Here is a 22,529-nt window from a genome sequence, read left to right on the forward strand (position 1 = left end):
AACAGGCGAACGAGAAAGACCGTGGTACCGTTTCGAAACCTATCTCAGATTTTTTGGTTCTCCAAGATATTTCCGATGTTCATCTCCTAGAGGTAGAGCGAGATAGCTGTGTTGTGTTCCCATTGGTGGCGGGCAACCCGACCCCTATTCTCTCCATGTTGCGTGCAAAAGAACTTGCGTAGGCAGAACTAGCGCTTGCCTGTAACAAAATAGAAGAAGAGGCTCGCAGAGCTAAGGAACAAGCAAATGCGGGCAAGGACTCGGAGACATTGGTGGAGAAGGATCTGGGCCGGCCTACGCCATAAGGGTCTGGCGGCAGGCGCCCAGCAACGGTCCGCCAAGTGAGGAAATAGAAAATCCAAAAGAAAGCGATAACGACCAAGAAAAGAGTCCTAACCCGTCGAGCACGGCGCTTTTCTGAAACATCTGTGGGTTCGGCGTTAGGGGGTGCCGAACTTTGCTGAAAGAATACCTCCGCAAGCACCACATCGATAGTGTCTGTCTTCAAGAAACGATAAAGCAAGATTTCACGGACCAGGAGCTCCGGAGCCTGGAGATTGGTGAGAAATTCGTCTGGTGTTGGCTGCCTCCACTGGACATTCAGCGTGTTACATGTGGATAACTTTTGGGTTCGAAAAAATCTTTAAAACCTATCAACATGAGATCTAGTTTCAAAGATCTCATCGCGACTAATCCAACGGTAAAAAACGGATCATAAACCGGATGAACGACTTGAGCTACAAAACTTTTTTAACTTTTCGATTTCATATTTAATGAGAATGACGTTAGCATTTTTTATCTTCTTTCTTTCTGCATATATGCAAAAATATCTCCACAACCCTTTTGTATGGTGGATAACTTTTAGCTCTGAAAAAAAGTCTTCCAAACATATTAATATGAGTAGATCTCAACATATTAATATGAGTAGATCTCGTCGCGACAAATTCAGCGGTGAAAACGAATCATAAATCGTGCTACAAAAGTTTTTTAATTTTCAAAAAATTGCATTTAATGCGCATGACATCATCAGTTCGGTACTTCTCTACATGCATGAGTGAGAAAGAAGCTGCCCGTTCAAGTTTGCTATTTTTAGGGCACTACCTACATAGTCCAGTCCTATGTTTCAAATTTCCGTACGTAGATGTTTCGTAGGTGTAGCATGCACCATGCGGCTTTGGGTCTCCGAAATTGTCGCCACTCCACATGTTCATCACATCTCGCACAATTCCCTCCAAGCCATGCAATCATCTCTCCCGGTCTCTCCCTCAGTGTGGGAACCAGTTTGCAACAATGGCGGGGGAGCATGGCACCGAACGGGTCGTAGCAACCTAGGAAAAACAAACCAGCGTGTCGCCGTCGACGTCGAGCCGGTGCATCTCCAACGACGACGGCATCGACCGCCCGCCGCGGTCCTCCTGAACCATGTCGAACGACTATGCCAACTACACGGTCTTCATGCCGCCCACACCGGACAACCAGCCAGGGGCCGCGCAGGCCGGGGCGTCTGGGTCCGGGGGCTCCAGCAAGCCGGGATTGCCGCCCTACTCGTCAGGCTCCAAGGTCACAAACCGTCGAGGCGGCGACGATGGCGCGGCCGGCGGCGGCAGCAAGATGGAACGGCGGCTATCCACCGCGCACGTGGCGTCGCCGTCCAAGTCGCTGCTGGTGCGTAGCCAGACAGGGGACTTCGACCACAACCGGTGGCTGTTCGACACCAAGGGCACGTACGGCATCGGGAACGCGTACTGGCCGCAGGACGACAACCCGTACGCCAACGAGGACGGCACCGGCATGGGCGGCGGCGGCGACGGCGGCGTCAAGATGGAGGACCTCATCGACAAGCCCTGGAAGCCGCTCAGCCGGAAGGTTGCCATTTCTCCGAGCATCCTCAGTCCCTATAGGTTCGGCAAAATTCCAGGAATTTACGTTCGCGATGTTGCAATTTTGCAATGAAAATGTTGCCGACGCCGGAATATGTCGCAGGCTGCTCGTGCTCGTGCGGTTCGTGTCGCTGTTTCTCTTCCTGATATGGCGCGCGACGAACCCCAACCCGGACGCGATGTGGCTGTGGGGGATTTCCATCGTGTGCGAGTACTGGTTCGCCTTCTCCTGGATTCTGGACCAGATGCCCAAGTTGAACCCCATCAACCGCGCCGCCGACCTCGCCGCGCTCCGGGAGAAGTTCGAGTCCAAGACGCCGTCCAACCCAACCGGCCGCTCCGACCTGCCGGGCCTCGACGTGTTCATCTCCACCGCCGACCCCTACAAGGAGCCGCCGCTCGTCACCGCCAACACCCTGCTCTCTATCCTCGCCACCGACTACCCGGTCGAGAAGCTCTTCGTCTACATCTCCGACGACGGCGGCGCGCTTCTCACCTTCGAAGCCATGGCGGAGGCATGCGCATACGCCAAGGTGTGGGTGCCCTTCTGCCGCAAGCACTCCATCGAGCCACGCAACCCCGACGCCTACTTCAACCAGCAGGGCGACCCGACGAAAGGCAAGAAACGGCCGGACTTCGTCAAGGACCGCCGCTGGATCAAGCGCGAGTACGACGAGTTCAAGGTGCGCATCAATGATCTCCCGGAGGCTATCCGCCGCCGCGCCCACGCTATGAATGCCCGCGAGCGCAAGATGGCCCGCGAGAAGGCCGCAGCCTCGTCCGAGGCTGCGCCGGCGCCCGTGAAGGCCACCTGGATGGCCGACGGCACGCACTGGCCCGGCACATGGCTCGACTCCGCCCCCGATCACGGCAAGGGTGACCACGCCAGCATCGTCCAGGTCTGCATCATCAACGACCATTGCAATTTTTGAACTACACTAATTTTGCCGCGCACACACTGTTAATGTGTTGTCCATTAATTAGGTGATGATCAAGAACCCTCACTTCGACGTGGTGTACGGGGACGCCGGCGACCACGCGTACCTGGACTTCACGGACGTGGACGTGCGCATCCCCATGTTCGTCTACCTCTCGCGGGAGAAGCGGCCGGGGTACGACCACAACAAGAAGGCGGGCGCCATGAACGCCATGGTGCGCGCGTCGGCGGTCCTCTCCAACGGCCCTTTTATGCTCAACTTCGACTGCGACCACTACGTGTACAACTGCCAGGCCATCCGGGAGGCCATGTGCTACATGCTCGACCGCGGCGGCGACCGCATCTGCTACATCCAGTTCCCGCAGCGCTTCGAGGGCATCGACCCCTCCGACCGCTACGCCAACCACAACACCGTCTTCTTCGACGGCAACATGCGCGCCCTCGACGGCCTCCAGGGACCCATGTACGTCGGCACCGGATGCCTCTTCCGCCGCTACGCCATCTACGGCTTCAACCCGCCGCGCGTCACCGAGTACCACGGCGTCGTCGGCCAGACCAAGGTGCCCATCGACGCGCACACGCGCTCCGCCGGCGGGGACGAGGAGCTCCGCCCGCTCACCGATCACCCGGACCACGAGGCGCCGCAGCGGTTCGGCAAGTCCAAGACGTTCGTCGAGTCCATCGCCGTTGCCGAGTACCAGGGTAGGCCGCTGCAGGACCACCCATCGGTCCGGAACGGACGGCCGCCCGGCGCGCTGCTCATGCCGCGCCCGCCGCTCGACGCGGCCACCGTGGCCGAGGCCGTCTCGTTGATCTCCTGCTGGTACGAGGACAGCACGGAGTGGGGGCTGCGCGTGGGCTGGATCTACGGCTCCGTCACGGAGGACGTGGTGACGGGGTACCGGATGCACAACCGCGGGTGGCGCTCCGTGTACTGCATCACCAAGCGCGACGCCTTCCGCGGCACGGCGCCCATCAACCTGACCGACCGGCTCCACCAGGTGCTCCGGTGGGCGACGGGGTCCGTGGAGATCTTCTTCTCCAAGAACAACGCGCTGTGCGCGTCCCGGAGGCTCATGTTCCTGCAGCGCATGTCGTACCTCAACGTCGGCATCTACCCGTTCACCTCCCTCTTCCTCATCATGTACTGCCTCCTGCCGGCGCTCTCCCTCTTCTCCGGCCAGTTCATCGTGGCGACGCTCGACCCGACCTTCCTCTGCTACCTCCTCCTCATCACCACCACGCTCATCCTGCTCTGCCTGCTGGAGGTCAAGTGGTCGGGCATCGGGCTGGAGGAGTGGTGGCGCAATGAGCAGTTCTGGGTCATCGGTGGCACCTCCGCTCATCTCGCCGCCGTGTTGCAGGGCCTGCTCAAGGTCACCGCCGGCATCGAGATATCCTTCACGCTCACGGCCAAGGCGGCCGCGGAGGACGACGACGACCCCTACGCGGAGCTCTACCTCATCAAGTGGACGTCGCTCTTTATCCCGCCGCTCGCCATCATCGGCATCAACATCATCGCCATGGTGGTGGGCGTGTCGCGCTGCGTCTACGCAGAGATCCCGCAGTACAGCAAGCTGCTGGGCGGCGGATTCTTCAGCTTCTGGGTGCTGGCGCACTACTACCCGTTCGCCAAGGGGCTCATGGGACGCCGCGGCCGAACGCCCACGCTCGTCTACGTCTGGGCGGGGCTCATCTCCATCACCGTCTCCTTGCTCTGGATCACCATCAGCCCGCCCGACGATCGGATCTCCCAGGGCGGCATCGAGGTGTGAAGTGTGATCATGTGATCGAGCACCGAGATCGATCCATCCGTTTCAAGTTGAACGGCCAAGAGGAGATATATACGCGCCATTTGCTCCGAAATGCAGGAACAAGTTGGAGAATTCTGTATGTAGTTGAAAAGGAGTAGAACGTACTTATACAAACTAACACGTGAGCATACTCCGCCGGCTCCTAAAGCGCCATACTCGTATGGGGAAGATTAGATGTAGAAATTCTGCTTTACTGCGCATTGTCGTATATTGTTCGTACATATACTGTGTGCCCGTGTAGATGTTGGCAATTCAAATCAACACTTTCGCTATGTACGTGTTAGTCGATCAGCTACTATTATTATTTCCACCAACACTCTCGATTTTTCATTCGCTGGGAATGGGATGGCTTGATAATTCTCTCTCTAGTCAAAGTGTAGGGCAAATTAGTTTTGTCTTTTTGCGAAAGAAGTCCATCCATCCATTAATAATCTTCAACAATAGTACAAGAAGTTCCAAAACTGTTAAAAAAAACATAAATAGGTCATTGGATTCACTATTATAGAAAAGCCTTGCAGTGGCGCACGCCTGGTGTCGCGTTAGTGGTATTTTGTACCGGTCACCGGTATAATCCAGTAGCGTGCTGGTGGCACAGGTCACGCTAGACGCGAGCCAACTTGGTCCAGCTCGAGCCGAGCCTGCAAAAAACGCGAGCTAGAACTGGCGAGCTCGAGCCAGCTTGAAAGTGCAAACGAGCCACAAAGTGTGACTCGACTCGATCTTGCCATTAGCTCGGTCCAAAACGAGCCGGATCGCGAGCCAAACATAGCAGGACACTGCCAGGTGGGTCCCGCCACAGATTCTCGACCTCCATGATGATGGATTCGGTGAGACGAAGCAGTGGGAGATGGACGACGTGGGAGAACAACACACTGAGCTCCTCCATGGCCAAACGAGCTGGCTCGGCCCGACCTTGCTACGGTTTAGGAAACTAAGCTCGGCTCGGTCAGGTCATGTTGCGGGCCAAGTTCAACTCGCACCGAGCCAAGCCAAACTCGGGCCGAGCTAGAAAGCACGAGCTGAGCGTCCACCGTGAGTCACATGTATCGTATAGTCCAGTGGCGTGTACACATTATGAAATGCCACTAACTTTTTTTTTTCCTTAAAACGAAATTCTTGCTTTGTTCAAGCTGATAACAAAGAGAAATACAAGAGGCACATCCAAAATACATTATTAACATAGTCAATAAGCTTTCATATTGATTACTCAAATCCATTACTAAACAATACAAATTTGGTTCAAACACGCCAATAATATAAGCAACTACTTGGTTCATAAACAAATACCACCACAATTGGGTACACCACCCAGCTATACTAGATGATGTCAATGACAAAGAGAATGCTCATGATGGGGTATGTCATGATCCTATCAATGATGAGCACAGCTTGTCCAACTTGTAGTTCATGTTGTTCTATATGGAACCCTTCCACGTCGGTTTGCTAAAGGTTAGCTTGCCATGCTCATTATTGGTGTACGGACGGTGCTCGTCATGCCCAATGAAGAAGAGGAATACCCAACACATAGTCCAGCCAATCCATCATCATGAATGTGAAGCGCACACTCTCTTGTGCAACTTGATCAAACAATAACTTCACATTGATGAAGCACTCTATGCATCATAAACACAAGAATAGTGAGAAAGGTAAAAACACTTAAAATAATTGATACATAGCATGAAAAATAATAGCACCACATAATCTTCAAACTCTTCACACATGTAGACACTGAATAATGAGATCGAACGATAAGTGAGAGACACACCCACTCTTCCATTTTTGGCATGTCGCCATGTCTCTTAAGAACAACAACAATATCATCGAAATAAACTAACAACAATACACATACATGTGACTGAAGAAGATATTAAACTTAAACTAAATTGTACATGTTAATTAAACATAGAATATATTTAACTTAAACTCATGAACAAAAAGTTACATATTAAAGTTAGAACATCCAAAAAACACATCCAAAGATAGTACATAAAATATAGTACGATAACTTAAAACTAATCCCCAGAGGCCGATTCACTCCAAGTCCTCCACCGCGAGCGTGTTCCAGTCAACGCCTCCATAGAAGTTGTTGTCATCGAAGTCTAATTACTCATCTTGGCCCTCCCTAGAGGGGCCTGCGCTGGACGACTCAAAGAACTGAAGGTTGTACACCATCACCTCAGGATTCTCACGGTAACTATGCACCAAGGGGTCTCCGAGACGCTTCAACGACAATTGCTACTCGGCCAAGTGATAACCCCCAAGTGTAGGGGATCACCGCAGTACAATTCGATAAGTATTTGAGTGTCGAACCCACGAGTAGCTGAAAGTTAACTAACTATTTTCTAAAGCTCTATAACCAACTTATATGGCCCTTTATGCAAAGCTAGGAATTATAAGGTGTGTGTGTGTGTGTGTGTGTGTGTGTGTGTGTGTGTGTGTGTGTGTGTGAAGTAGTTTGTACTAGGAACTAGAAGTGCTGAAAATAAAATGCAATAAGTAAAATAAAAGACAAGTAAAGTGCAGTAAAGTAAAGTAAGATGAAGGTAAGTGAAGTGGAGTTAATCAAGAGAGTAAGTGTTGAGGCAAATTGCTATTTCATTTGTGTGGTTGCCACGATTAGTGAAGCTCATTATAGTCTTTTTACTGTTTCTTTTAGAGAGGAGCCATAGATTGGTGTAGCCATTTACATGAGCAAATACACCACAAGTGATTGACCCCAAGACCAATTAAGCACAAGCAAGGGGTAGCCAATCACAGCTGAAAGTTTAAAGGTCCCCATAGTTATACCCCCAATGATTAACCATGAATTAATACTATATGCATATTTAAGAATTGGGACATGGTTTATGTCAATCTCCAGTTGTCCCTCTCCCTATCATCATGCAACCGTGACAACCTCATCCATTCCCCAACAAATGTGCGCACTCATATATCAGTACAAGAGATCATCATATAAGATAAAATATACTTGTATGCAACCAACAACAAACTATATCACAATTGTCATGAACAAGTCACTACTCAAACATCAACATAGAGATACAATAGATCATGGGAAAACAATATATTGCATCATAAAGCATGTTTGCCAAGAGATTACAAGTGGTAGATGAAGATGGTGCTGCTATAGATGTTGATGAAAATGATGAAGATGCTGATGATGCCCTCATCGGAGGGGGGTGGAGTCCACCGGAGGCGATTCCGGCAGCATTTCCTCCCTCCAATCTCCGCCGGTGGCGGCCTGCTAACTATCTATTTATGTGTTTTTGATCTCCACCGCTGCCGCCTCGAAGAAACCCCCAGGGGTCGTATATATAGTGGTTTTTAGGTCAAAACAAGTCGGTGGGCGCGAGATTGGGGAGAATCGGACGGACGACACGAAAAAGAGCACAGTGGCATGCCGGAGGGGGAGGGCACGCCACCTGCCCTAGTTTCCAGCTCCTTTTCCTCCTGGTCTCCTACTTCAGCCCATGTTGTTTGTCTCGAAATTTTCGAAGCGTGGCCCCTAACCTTGCCCTTATTTGAGTCCCGTAGCTCATGTAAAGTCGAAACGCTAAAAAGAGGTGTTTTCCATCAAACAGAATTAGAACTGAAGGATAGGGGATTGTTTACAAAATACCCAAAAACATCATAAAACATGAAAATAATATTATATAAGATGCAAATATGTGGTAATATGCGGAAATAAAGTGCAAAGTTCATGTATGCATTTTACAAGCATCAACATACTCAAGCTTAACCTATGCTCGTCCTCGAGCATAAAGGTGATAAGGCTAACATGGACTTCATAGTTTATTGCATTGCTTCTATGTAATCATGCAAAGTCTTACTAGGTTCAGTCAATAAAGAATGTCAATAAGGAACATGAAATATAGAGTGATGTCTATTACTTTCTACAAATCATGCATAACAATAAATAGCATTGTAAGAAACATGAATGATAAGTATTATGAATCGTAAAGCATGCTTGGGAGAATCCTATAGAATTGTTTGGAAGACTCTTTATCATATCTTTTGATTCTTTTGATACTCTTGACTCAGCAAAGTAAGTAGGGAATATTTGTGCTACACCTCCACCAAAATAAAAAGTAAAGAGAGCAAAAAGTGAGATTTTGAGATATGCAATTCATGGCAACTATACTCATAAGGATTGGGTACCATGCATCTCTTTATTTCAGAGATATCTATGATTTATGTGTTTGACCTCTTATAAGTAAATATTGCCTCGCTCTCATGGTTCTAAACATTACACGCTACTTTACTTAGGGATATCACAGACCTTTCACATTTTAACAAAGTATCGCAATGGGGTACCTCCATGCCGCATGTATAAAGGACAAAATCAAGTTCAAAAAGTATCATTTTAAGCCATCCATACTGGGACAACATGGACAACGGTCTTGTGAGCATCCTCTCTAACTTTTTTTCTCTATTCATGCATATATTTTCTTTTCTGACTTCTCTCTCTCTCTCTTTTAATTTTTTCACTCTTCCTATTTTGAGGATGCTCGTGCTGAAACTTACCATGTAAGCATAGCTTCTAGTTAGCGGCCCATTGCTCTTTTCTAACAAATATGCATACTCTAGTACTTATGTTGACAGAGCCCATTTTATTTTGCTTGAGATAACCATCAACTAACCCAAAATAAGTGAAAATCAACTTAAGGTAAGGAACCTTAATAGTAAAATGTTGAAAGATATCCCCATGTAAGCATGGTTAAGGTCCAGCTCATTACTCATAATTAGTCAAACCCATGACATGCATAGTGGTATTTTTCTTCCGCACCTTACTTTCCTACGAGCTTTAAATCACACAAAAAGGAATATTTTGAAATGGTTGGAGGCATAAAACACATACTATACTTGAAATAGCAAATGCTATATAGGTATGTATGTTAGACTTTTGGGTTTGAGTGGAATTTGGAAACAAGTCTATGCTTGTGTGAGAATTCATTTTTTTTTTGGCTCGCAGGAGATCTAGAAGCATGCAATAGTATCCATAGTGCTATTTATTCAAAATCAAACAATTATACTTAAGGTTGAGCATCTATGTATACTAGTAAGAATCAACACTAAATAAGGCACATAGCAAATCATCACTCAATATAGCATTTGAAACTAGTAGTACCATGCACAATATAAATTTCAGCTTTTAATTTGCATCCCTCTTCATCTTTTAATAATATGCAACTTATTTTTTCTGAGGCACTCAAGAATATGATGATTTATTTAAGTAGATCTTTTGTAATAATGAAATGCATTTTTCATGATGGTGATATTTATTTCAAAGCAAAACTAGACATAAAACTAATAAAGAACGCTCCAAGTTTTTGCAATCATTCTATGTTGCTCAAAAAACCAATTTTAGAAGTGTGCAAACCAAGAAATTTAGTATGAGTCCAGTGGGGTGCCGTCTGCGAGGTTTTGAAAGAGCAAAGTCTAAACCCCGGGTTGTGTGTGGTTGATGACAACACTTGAACAATCTCACCGTGTGCTATGAGTATCCTTGTTAGATTTGCAAGTGCACGGTGACCTCGCTGGACACGTCAAGATCGGAGGACTGAAGCGTAGTTTATAGGTTTTCTGGTTTTGTGTGTGTATCGCGAGGTGACACGGTTGGAGAGGAAAAGAGGAGAAAGCAGTTTTTGTCAGGCCGGTACTACCGGTACCAGTAGCGGTAGTACCGCTACCTCTACTGGTACCGCTCTAGTGTTCTGCGCTGGAATTGACCCACAGAACAAGTTACGGTACCTTTACGGTACCTCGAGCGGTAGTACCGCTTGAGAGCGGTAGTACCGCCCAAGGTACCGCTTAAGTACCGTAACGGAAGTTACGGCCGTACCGCTCTGGTACCGCTTCGGTACCGCTTGGGATCCAGTAAGCTCTGGAGACAATTGCGGTACCTCGAGCGGTACCGCGAGCGGTAGTACCGCTATGTGTCCACGTGGATAAGTTCTGTGGGATTTCGAACCCAGAGCGGTAGTACCGCTTCCCAAAGCGGTAGTACCGCTTAGGCAAAAACTGGAGATAACGGTTGGATTCGGGAGGGCCTATTTAATGGGCCCTTCTTCTCTCTCTCTCTCTCTCTCCTCCATTGTTGCTGAGCTCAAACTGAGTGGATCTCCCTACCTACCCAATCAATCTTGCTCATACTTTGAGGAGTGGTGGAGGAGACCCCGATCTATCGTTCTACCGAGAGAAATTTCACCAATTCGTGGTAGTCCTTAGTGGATCTTGGAGGTAGGGTTCCTATGGTGGGATCTTGGATCAAGTGCACCTATGGAGGCTAGCTTGGTGTTTTGCTAGCCCCATAGGTTGTTGGGAGCCTCCTAGTGTTGTAGAGTTGGCCCCAACCTTGTGAAGGAACCACTGCCTCGACCGGTGCCATAGTGGAGAAGGAGGAGCCCCTTCGTGGAGCTCTCTCGAGGAAGAAGGTGAGGCCTTCCTTCGTGGTGTGGCTGCCTAGCCTCTTGTGTGAGGCTATCACCTCCTCAACGCAGACATACTCTCTTTTGTGAGGGGAACTGCGGGAAACAAACCTCGCCTCGTCTCCGCGCCATCCGGTTGTCCCGCTCCTTACTCTTACTATCAAGCTTGTTCCTTTACTTGTTGCACTTGCCTAGGATCATACTAGGATCATCTCCATCACTAAAGCAATCACCTTTACGTGCGTGTTCCTCAGATATGTACGCAACTTTCATTAGTTTTGAGTTTTCTGATCTGAGCAACGGAAGTATTTATTAAAAATTCGTCTTTACGGACTGTTCTGTTTTGACAGATTCTGCCTTTTATTTCGCATTGCTTCTTTCGCTGTGTTGGGTGGATTTCTTTGTTCCATTACCTTCCAGTAGCTTTGAGCAATGTCCAGAAGTGTTAAGAATGATTGTGTCACCTCTGAACATGTGAGTTTTTGATTATGTACTAACCCCTCTAATGAAGTTTATGAGAAGTTTGGTGTGAAGGAAGTTTTCAAGGGTCAAGAGAGGAGGATGATATACTATGATCAAGAAGAGTGAAAAGTCTAAGCTTGGGGATGCCCCGGTGGTTCACCCCTGCATATATCAAGAAGACTCAAGCGTCTAAGCTTGGGGATGCCCAAGGCATCCCCTTCTTCATCGACAAATTATCAGGTTCCTTCTCTTGAAACTATATTTTTATTCGGTCACATCTTATGTACTTTACTTGGAGCGTCTGTGTGCTTTTGTTTTTGTTTTTGTTTGAATAAAATGGATCCTAGCATTCTTTGTGTGGGAGAGAGACACGCTCCGCTGTTGCATATGAACACATGTGTTCTTAGCTTTTAATATTCATGGCGAAGTTTCTTCTTCGTTAAATTGTTATATGGTTGGAATTGGAAAATGATACATGTAGTAATTGCTATAAATGTCTTGGGTAATGTGATACTTGGCAATTGTTGTGCTCATGTTTAAGCCCTTGCATCATATGCTTTGCACCCATTAATGAAGAAATACATAGAGCATGCTAAAATTTGGTTTGCATAAGTGGTTTCTCTAGAGTCTAGATAATTTCTAGTATTGAGTTTGAACAACAAGGAAGACGGTGTAGAGTCTTATAATGTTTACAATATGTCTTTTATGTGAGTTTTGCTGCACCGGTTCATCCTTGTGTTTGTTTCAAATAGCCTTGCTAGCCTAAACCTTGTATTGAGAGGAATTATTTCTCATGCATCCAAAATCCTTGAGCCAACCACTATGCCATCTGTGTCCACCATACCTACCTACTACATGGTATTTCTCCGCCATTCCAAAGTAAATTGCTTGAGTGCTACCTTTAAACAATTCAAAATTTGTTACCTCTGATTTGTGTCAATGTTTTATAGCTCATGAGGAAGTATGTGGTGTTTATCTTTCAATCTTGTTGGGCAATTTTCACCAATGGACTAGTGGCTTCATCCGCTTATCCAATAATTTTGCAAAAAGAGCTGGCAATGGGATTCCCAGTCCCAAATTAATTAACAAAAATAGACACTCCTCCATGGTAAGTGATTGTTGGACGGCACCCGAAGGATTCGGTTAGCCATGGCTTGTGTAAGCAAATGTTGGGAGGAGTGTCATCATAATAAAACTAAAATAAAAAGGCACTCCTTCATGGTATGAGATTGTTGGCAGGCACCCGGGGATTCGGTTAGCCATGGTTTGTGAAAGAAAGGTTGGAAGGAGTGCCACCCAAAAATAAAAAAATGGGAGCCGCTCTTTGAAGGTTTGTCTGGCAAGGGGGTTAGAGTACCCGCTACCATTCGTTGACAACAACATACACCTCTCAAAACTTTATTTTTATGCTCTCTTTATGTTTTCAAAATAGAAGCTCTAGCACAAATATAGCAATCGATGCTTTTCCTCTATGGAGGACCATTCTTCTACTTTCATTGTTGAGTCAGTTCACCTATTTCTCTCCACCTCAAGAAGCAAACACTTGTGTGAACTGTGCATTGATTCTTACATACTTGCTTATTGCACTTGTTATATTGCTTTGCATTGACAACTATCCATACATGTTACAAGTTGAAAGCAACCGCTGAAACTTAATCTTCCATTGTGTTGCTTCAATACCTTTACTTTGAATTATTGCTTTATGAGTTAACTCTTATGCAAGACTTATTGATGCTTGTCTTGAAGTGCTATTCATGAAAAGTCTTTGCTATATGATTCACTTGTTTACTCATGTCATACACATTGTTTTGATCGCTGCATTCACTACATATGTTTTACAAATAGTATGATCAAGGTTATGATGGCATGTCACTCCAGAAATTATCTTTGTTATCGTTTACCTGCTCGGGACGAGCAGAAACTAAGCTTGGGGATGCTGATACGTCTCCGACGTATCGATAATTTCTTATGTTCCATGCCACATTATTGATGATATCTACATGTTTTATGCACACTTTATGTCATATTCGTGCATTTTCTGGAACTAACCTATTAACAAGATGCCGAAGTGCCGCTTCTTTGTTTCATTGTTTTTGGTTTCAGAAATCCTAGTAACGAAATATTCTCGGAATCGGACGAAATCAACGCCCAGGTTCCTATTTTGCCCGGAAGCATCCAGAACACACGAGAACCGCCAGAGAGGGGGCACAGGGCCACCAAACCCTAGGTCGGCGCGGCCAGGGGGGGACCCGCGCCCCCCTATAGTGTGGGCCCCCCAGAAGTCCACCGACCTTGCCTCTTCCGCCTATTTAAAGCCTCCGTCGTGAAAACCCTGATACGTTCGACGAAACCCACAGAAACCTTCCAGAGCCGCCGCCACCGCGACGCCAAGATCTGGGGGACAGGAGTCTCTGTTCCGGCACGCTGCCGGAACGGGGAAGTGCCCCCGGAAGGCTTCTCCATCGACACCGCTGCCATCTCCACCGCCATCTTCATCACCGCTGCTGCTCCCATGAGGAGGGAGTAGTTCTCCATTGAGGCTCGGGGCTGTACCGGTAGCTATGTGGTTCATCTCTCTCCTATGTACTTCAATACAATAATCTCATGAGCTGCCTTACATGATTGAGATTCATATGATGATGCTTGTAATCTAGATGTCGTTATGCTAGTCAAGTGAATTTTACTTATGTGATCTCCGGAGACTCCTTGTCCCACGTGTGTAAAGGTGACAGTGTGTGCACCGTGTGGGTTTCTTAGGCTATATTTCACAGAATACTTATTCACTGTTATGAATGGCATAGTGAAGTGCTTATTTATATCTCTTTATGATTGCAATGTATTTTGTATCACAATTTATCTATGTGCTACTCTAGTAATGTTATTAAAGTAGTTTTATTCCTCCTGCACGGTGTAATGGTGACAGTGTGTGCATCCGTGTTAGTACTTGGTTTATGCTATGATTATGATCTCTTGTAGATTATGAAGTTAACTATTGCTATGATAGTATTGATGTGTATTATTCCTCCTACATAGCATGAAGGTGACAGTGTGCATGCTATGCTAGTACTTGGTTTAGTCGAATTGATCTTTCATGCACTCTAAGGTTATTTAAATATGAACATTGAATTGTGGAGCTTGTTAACTCCGGCATTGAGGGTTCGTGTAATCCTACGCAATGTGTTCATCATCCAACAAGAGTGTAGAGTATGCATTTATCTATTCTGTTATGTGATCAATGTTGAGAGTGTCCACTAGTGAAAGTGTAATCCCTAGGCCTTGTTCGTAAATACTGCTATCGCTGCTTGTTTACTGTTTTACTGCGTTACTACTGCTACAATACTACCACCATCAACCACACGCCAGCAAGCTATTTTCTGGCACCGTTGCTACTGCTTATTCATACCACCTGTATTTCACTATCTCTTCGCCGAACTAGTGCACCTCTTAGGTGTGTTGGGGACACAAGAGACTTCTTGCTTTGTGGTTGCAGGGTTGCATGAGAGGGATATCTTTGACCTCTTCCTCCCTGAGATCGATAAACCTTGGGTGATCCACTTAAGGGAAACTTGCTGCTGTTCTACAAACCTCTGCTCTTGGAGGCCCAACACTGTCTACAAGAATAGAAGCTCCCGTAGACATCACGGCCATCCGCCAAAACGCCTCCTTCCGTGATATGACATCCGATGAAGTCCTTAGCGAAGTCATCGCTTTGGACATTTCCAAGAAGAATGCAGAGGATCTTGTTGCTCGCGCCCACAACACCCGCAAGCCCAACCTTGCATTGAAGATGAAGGTACATGAGGCTAGTGAAAGCGATGAGGATCCCATTGAGTGGGGTCCGGATGATCTCAAGACCAACTATCATGAGCACATGGATCTCGCCGCCAAGAAATTTTGGGAGGGAAACAAGTCCTGAAGCACAAGACCAAGAAGATCATGTGATTCTCCAAGAAGCTTCTCCAAGAGCCCAAGGGAGGGGAAAAGGGGGAGAACATGCTACAATTGCGGCGACAAGAGTCATTTTGTTGCGGATTGTATCTATGAGAGAAGAGAAGATAATGGTGGAAGGCTTGTCCGCAAGGAAAAGTTCAAGTCACTCTCCAAAGGATTCTCCAAGTTCTCCTCCAAGCCCGATGATGACAAGGACTCCTCCACCAAAAAGCCAAGAGCCTTTATCATTCGTGAAGAGTACTCCTCCGATGAAGATGGAGAGCATGAGGACAAGTGCTCCAACAAGGAAGGGGAAGGAGTGGCCGCCATCGCCATTACCACTCCCTCTATCTCCCTCTTCGACTCTCCTAGTGAGAACCTCGACACCAAAAACGCCCGTTGCCTCATGGCGAAGGTATCCTCGGAGGACTATGCTTCCGGTGGCGCTAAATAGTTGGTTGATAGTGGAGCCACAATTCATATGACCGGAAGCAAGGATATTGTTGTCGACCTTGAGCCATCTCACTCTACCGTTTCATATGGCGACAACACGTGCTTTAAGGTATTGGGTCTTGGCAAGGTGGTGGTAACACCCGACATTTCACTTGTGAATGTCCTACTTGTCGAGACCCTTGGTTACAATTTACTCTCCGTTCATCAAATTGCTCGTATGGGTCTATGTACTTTTTTCGATGAACATATGGTGGTCCTCTTGTGGAGCAAGACACTACGTGTAGCCTTTGTTGGATATGTAGAGAACGGGTTGTATGTTGTTGATTTCTCCGGAAAAACAACATCTTCCGCACTTTGCCTATTCGCTAAAGGTGACAAGGGTTGGTTATGGCATCGCCGACTAGCCCATGTCAACATGAGGACTTTGCAAAGTCTCCACAAGGGTGGCCACATTCTCGGACTAAAATAGGATGTTTCCTTTTGCAAAGATCGTGTTTGTAGGGCTTGCCTACAAGGAAAAATGCACGGAGCTCCTCACAAGGCCAAGACAATCATCTCTACCACAAGATGCTTGGAGCTCCTACATGTTGATCTCTTCGGTCCACCGTCTCATGAAAGTCTTGGAGGGAAGAAGTATTGCCTCGTCATTGTTGATGACTATTCACGCTATTGTTGGGTATTCTTCTTCAAGTACAAGAGTGAGACTCAACGGACCATGATGGAGTTTGCCAATCAAATTCAACGCAAGTACAATGCCACGATTCTCACAATAAGGAGCGACAATGGAACGGAGTTCAAGAACTACACCTTGGATGACTTCCTCGGCGAAGAAGGAATCCAACATCAATACTCCTCGCCATATACTCCCCAACAAAACGGGGTAGCCGAAAGGAATAATCGAACCTTGATTGAAGCCGCCCGAACAATGATGATGGAGTACAAGTCAAACTACAACTTTTGGGCGGAAGCTATTTCTACCGCGTGCCATGCTACTAATCGCCTATACTTTCGCAAAGGGTCTAGAGAAGACACCATATGAGATTCTCACCGGAAACAAGCCCAATGTGTCATACTTCAAGGTCTTCGGATGCAAATGCTATGTTCTTGTCAAGGACACAAGACTCTCCAAGTTTGATTCAAGAGCTCAAGAAGGAATTTTCGTTGGTTATGCTATGGATTCTCACGCCTATAGAGTCTTCAACAAGTCAAATGGGCGAGTTGTAGAATCTTGTGATGTGACATTCGATGAAGATGATAGATCTTTGGAGGAGCGAAGTGCTTCTTGTGAGAAAGGAGATGCAATTCCCCCGGTTACCGTAGGAAGGATGGGTGTTGGCACTCGCCGAACTCAAATGCTACCTTCTATGAGTACCGGGGAAGGACCAAGTTCCACCCAAGTGGAGCCATCTACACCAGAAGGCCAAGCTTCTTCCATTGATCATACAAGTGCAAGCCAACCTCTACAACAACCTCATGATCAACTTCAACAACAACCTCAACAATCAAGTGCAAGCCTACCTCAACCAACTCAAGAACAACATCAACAACTACCGCAAGCTCATCTACCACAACAACCAACATCAAGTGACCCATGTCAAGCTTCAAGTTTTTCACCGAATGGCTCGGGGGCAATCTCCATGGATACTCCCATTCCAAATACCCCCGAGTCATCAGGCTCTCATGATGATGATGATGATGTCCCACACAACGACAATGAAGGTCAAGGCGAGGATCTAAACCATGATGAAGGCCAAGAGGACTCTCAAGATTCTCAAGATTCTACTCCTATAGCCAATACTCGCCGTGAAGATCCTACCTCAAGACATTTACGCCTCAAGTCTCATTCCTCGCGTGATGTCATTGGTGACTTAAAGAGCAAAGTGACCACCCGGAGGCAACTAGCAAACTTTTGTGAGCACCACGCCTTTGTCTCTATGGTGGAACCACTCAAGGTCAATGATGCACTTGAAGATCCCGATTGGTTGATAGCAATGCAAGAGGAACTCAACAACTTCAAGAGGAATGATGTGTGGACTCTCATGAAGCGACCCGATCATTGCCGCAATGTTATCGGCACCAAATGGGTCTTCAAGAACAAGCAAGATGAACACAACATCGTCATCCGCAACAAAGCAAGATTAGTGGCACAAGGCTATTCTCAAGTTGAAGGAGTGGACTTTGGCGAAACTTTTGCACCCGTTGCAAGGCTTGAGTCCATCCGTATCCTTTTGGCCTTTGCCTCTCATCATGGTTTCAAGCTACAACAAATGGATGTTAAGAGTGATTTTCTTAATGGTCCTTTATGTGAGGAGGTATATGTGAAGCAACCCCCGGGATTCGAGGACCCCCATTTCCCGGACCATGTCTTCAAGCTCAAAAAGGCCCTATATGGTCTCAAACAAGCTCCTAGAGCTTGGTATGAGCATCTAAAGGAGTTGCTTGTAGACCGTGGTTTCGAAGTGGGAAAGATCGATCCCACTCTTTTTACTAAGAAAGTCAATGGGGAGCTCTTCGTATGCCAACTCTATGTAGATGACATCATATTTGGCTCAACTAACACAAAGTTTAATGACGAGTTTGCAAAGTTGATGACTAATAGGTTCGAGATGTCAATGATGGGGGAACTCAAGTACTTCCTCGGGTTCGAAATAAAGCAAATGCGATAAGGCACCCTCATCAATCAAGCAAAATACCTTCAAGACATGCTCAAGCGCTTCGACATGAAGGACGCAAAGGGCATTGGAACCCCGATGCATCTCAAGTGTCAACTCTCTCTCGATGAGACCGGCAAGGCGGTGGACCCCAAGCTCTACCGTTCGATGATAGGTTCGCTTCTTTACCTTTGTGCTTCTCGTCCGGACATAATGTTAAGCGTCGGAATGTGTGCACGGTTTCAAGCAAGTCCGAAGGAAAGCCATATCATGGCGGTAAAGAGGATCTTTCGATATTTAGTTAATAGCCCACATTTCGGACTATGGTACCCAAGGGACACGGACTTCTCTTTGGTTGGATGGGCGGGAGATAAGGTTGATAGGAAGTCTACCTCCGGAGCTTGTCATTTTCTTGGAAGATCTTTGGTGTGTTGGTCCTCGAAGAAGCAAAATTGTGTCTCCGTCTCTACCGCAGAAGCCGAGTATGTTGTGGCGGCAAGTAGTTGTGCGCAAATCTTATGGATGAGGCAAACCTTGCGGGACTATGGACTCGAGTATAACAAGGTTCCTCTATTATGCGATAATGAGAGCGCCATCAAGATCGCCTACAACCCGGTTCTTCATGGGAAGACGAAGCACATTGAGATAAGGAACCACTTCATTCAAGATCACATTGCTCGCGGAGATATTGTTCTATCCTTCATTGGCACCAAGGAGCAATTGGCGGACATCTTCACGAAGCCCTTGGATGAGAAGCGTTTCATTGAGTTGAGGCATGAGCTAAATATCATTGATCCGTCGAACTTTGCTTGACCGTCGTGCACACATACCACGCTTTAGCTATATGTCAAGATGAAAAGCACGCATGAACATAGGGGGAGTGCGGTTTAAACTTATTGAGCTATCCCTCCCCCCATAATGCACAAAGAAATCCAAAACATATGCTATTTGTCAAATAAGTGACTAATGAGCTTCATGTTGAGTTGTAGCCGTGAGTCCTAGTTACATCTACGCGACCACACACTACTATACTCTTACACGGTGGCTTCGGCCACCAACCTCCTCTTTGAGGATTTTTCTTGTTTCTTTGTGACTTTTCTTTTGTCCTTCTTCTTTTGTTGTCGTTTATTTTTCTCCATATCTTTGGGGAGACTCATCCAAGTTTTGTTTTCCTTGTTGGTTTTTGCAAGCTTGGTTGGGTATTTCCTTACCATCCTTTAGTTTGCTTACCCTCCTTTTTGGTGTTCCGATGCCAAAGGGGGAGAAGTTGCCTATTTGGATGGATTTTTGCATGGGGACTTTCGTTGTTGTAGCCTTTTGGTCCTTGTTGTTTATCTCTTCTTGTGGCTACACCAACTCTATGGAGGCACCTTATTGTGAGTACGGGTATTCTCAAGGCAAAGGTATGATAACGTCACCCAAAACTCCTTGCATAATCATGTGTTGCCTCCATATTGTGCATATGCTATATGAACATGTCAAGTATCCTTGTTGCATATGTGCTTCCTGTTGCATATGTGCTTGGGTTTGTAAAATCTAGGGGCAGTCATGTCTCTAGGATGTGTGTGTTTGTATTCAAATACATATTCAAACTATGCACATGTCTCGGGGGAGCTCCGTCGAGCTTTTGCAAATCTAAATATCTCATCATAATATCATATGCCATTGCAAATTCTTCTGTTGTCATCAAAGACCAAAAAGGGGGAGATTGAAGGAGCAAAGTCTAAACCCCGGGTTTTGTGTGGTTGATGACAACACTTGAACAATCTCACCGTGTGCTATGAGTATCCTTGTTAGATTTGCAAGTTCACGGTGACCTCGATGGACACGTCAAGATCAGAGGACTGAAGCGTAGTTTATAGGTTTTCTGGTTTTGTGTGTGTATCGCGAGGTGACATGGTTGGAGAGGAAAAGAGGAGAAAGCAGTTTTTGTCAGGCTGGTACTACCGGTACCAGTAGCGGTAGTACCGCTACCTCTACTGGTACCGCCCCACGGTACCGCTCTGGTGTTCTACGCTGGAATTGACCCACATAACAAGTTACGGTACCTCGAGCGGTAGTACCGCCCAAGGTACCGCTTAAGTACCGTAACGGAAGTTACGGCCGTACCGCTCTGGTACCGCTTCGGTACCGCTTGGGATCCAGTAAGCTCTGGAGACCATTGCGGTACCGCGAGCGGTAGTACCGCTATGTGTCCACGTGCATAAGTTCTGTGGGATTTTGAACCCAGAGCGGTAGTACCGCTTCCCAAAGCGTAGTACCGCTTAGGCAAAAACTGGAGATAACGGTTGGATTCGGGAGGGCCTATTTAAAGGGCCTTTCTTCCCCAACACGATTTTAGCTATTCTCTCTCTCTCCTCCATTGTTGCTGAGCTCAAACTGAGTGGATCTCCCTACCTACCCAATCAATCTTGCTCATACTTTGAGGAGTGCTGGAGGAGACCCCGATCTATCGTTCTACCGAGAGAAATTTCACCAATTCGTGGTAGTCCTTAGTGGATCTTGGAGGTAGGGTTCCTATGGTGGGATCTTGGATCAAGTGCACCTGTGGAGGCTAGCTTGGTGTTGTGCTAGCCCCATAGGTTGTTGGGAGCCTCCTAGTGTTGTGGAGCTCGCCCCAACCATGTGAAGGAACCACCGCCTCGACCAGTGCCATAGTGGAGAAGGGGGAGCCCCTTCGTGGAGCTCTCTCGAGGAAGAAGGTGAGGCCTTCCTTCGTGGTGTGGCCGCCTAGCCTCTTGTGTGAGGCTAGAACCTCCTCAACGCAGACATACTCTCTTTTGTGAGGGGAACTGCGGGAAACAAACCTCGCCTCGTCTCCGCGCCATCCGGTTGTCCCGCTCCTTACTCTTACTATCAAGCTTGTTCCTTTACTTGTTGCACTTGCCTAGGATCATACTAGGATCATCTCCATCACTAAAGCAATCACCTTTACCTTTTGCTTTGCTAAAAACTGAAAAAGACATAAAAATTGTGTAGCGCCCATTCACCCCCCTCTTGTTCGCTACGATCCATTCAGGTTTCCTCCGTTGCACGGCGAGTTTCCGAAAGAACTTAAGTCTGTGACGTGCTTGTGGGAGCAGTCACATTAACAATGGGTTCTTCTTCTTCGTCGCCACTGTGCACAAAAGATAGTATGAGAATACTCAAAAAAACAATATATCAAAAAGAAAAAGACGACAGAGTAACTTATGAGCTAACGAGGGTATCATTGTAAGGGTTGAAGGCGTCTTCCTCTTCAGGGGAAGTTTCCTCGGCAGGTGATCCACCGGCTTTGGAGGTGCCGGAGTCTTCGACATCACCCCTCTTCCTCTTGTTCCGGGGAGAAACAGCGGAAGGAAGAGAATGCGCTGACTCGGAAGCCTCCGATTCAGTTTCTCTTTCAGAGGAAGCCGCGGATTTGTGAGATGCTGCGACTTCACTCTCAGGGCGAGAAGTACCCTGTGCATCGTCGGCAATGATGGCTCGATCATCAACCTCCCCACCTTCAGGTAAGGGAGGCAGAGAAGAGATGATTTGGTGGTTCTGCAAAAGGAAAAACAATAACAAGGGATAGTTGAGGATGGAAGTCGACAGCAAAATAGCAAGATAGCAGTCGAAATTTGAATCAAATTCGAGAAAAAGCAGGTTAATCGAGATAAGAATCAAAAAACTCGAGAGACATGTTACTTACTTTGGGGAGAGCATGGGTACCAATGTATGGTTCCACGCGGCAGGAAGTTGGCACCAAGTCCTTTTTGCTTAGCGACGAAACACGCCGAACAAGCTTCTCCAAATCCTTCACAGAGAGATCTTTGGATAGGCAGTCGACATCTTTCTCGCCAGCATACATCCACATAGGGTTTTTGCGAGCCTGTAGAGGCTACACCCTAATCCTAAGGAAATAGGCGGTAATCTGGATACCCGACAATTCTTTGCCTCGGGTATTTTGCAGCTCATGGATGCGCTTCATCAGTGCCTCTGTCGCCGTTTTC

General features: G+C 47.0%; 1 protein-coding gene across 1 annotated transcript; it reads left to right on the top strand.

The window, feature by feature from the left end:
• Positions 1 to 1,244: 1,244 nt before the first annotated feature.
• On the top strand, positions 1,245 to 4,903 carry LOC127313873 (putative cellulose synthase-like protein D5). Its single transcript, XM_051344354.2, has 3 exons — positions 1,245 to 1,901; positions 1,984 to 2,779; positions 2,865 to 4,903. Exons 1-3 carry the CDS (start codon positions 1,423 to 1,425, stop codon positions 4,590 to 4,592), a joined length of 3,003 nt encoding a protein of 1,000 aa, XP_051200314.1. The 5' UTR covers positions 1,245 to 1,422; the 3' UTR covers positions 4,593 to 4,903.
• The last annotated feature ends 17,626 nt before the right edge of the window (positions 4,904 to 22,529 follow it).

Source organism: Lolium perenne, chromosome 7, assembly GCF_019359855.2.
Source record: "Lolium perenne isolate Kyuss_39 chromosome 7, Kyuss_2.0, whole genome shotgun sequence".
Taxonomy (NCBI): Eukaryota; Viridiplantae; Streptophyta; class Magnoliopsida; order Poales; family Poaceae; genus Lolium; species Lolium perenne.

Bases quoted from the DNA above. Each gene is read 5' to 3' on its own strand.
- LOC127313873 (XM_051344354.2), top strand. From the start codon at position 1,423: ATGTCGAACGACTATGCCAACTACACGGTCTTCATGCCGCCCACACCG. The intron at 1,902-1,983 runs GTTCGGCAAAAT...AATATGTCGCAG, and splicing joins AGCATCCTCAGTCCCTATAG to GCTGCTCGTGCTCGTGCGGT. The intron at 2,780-2,864 runs GTCTGCATCATC...TCCATTAATTAG, and splicing joins ACCACGCCAGCATCGTCCAG to GTGATGATCAAGAACCCTCA.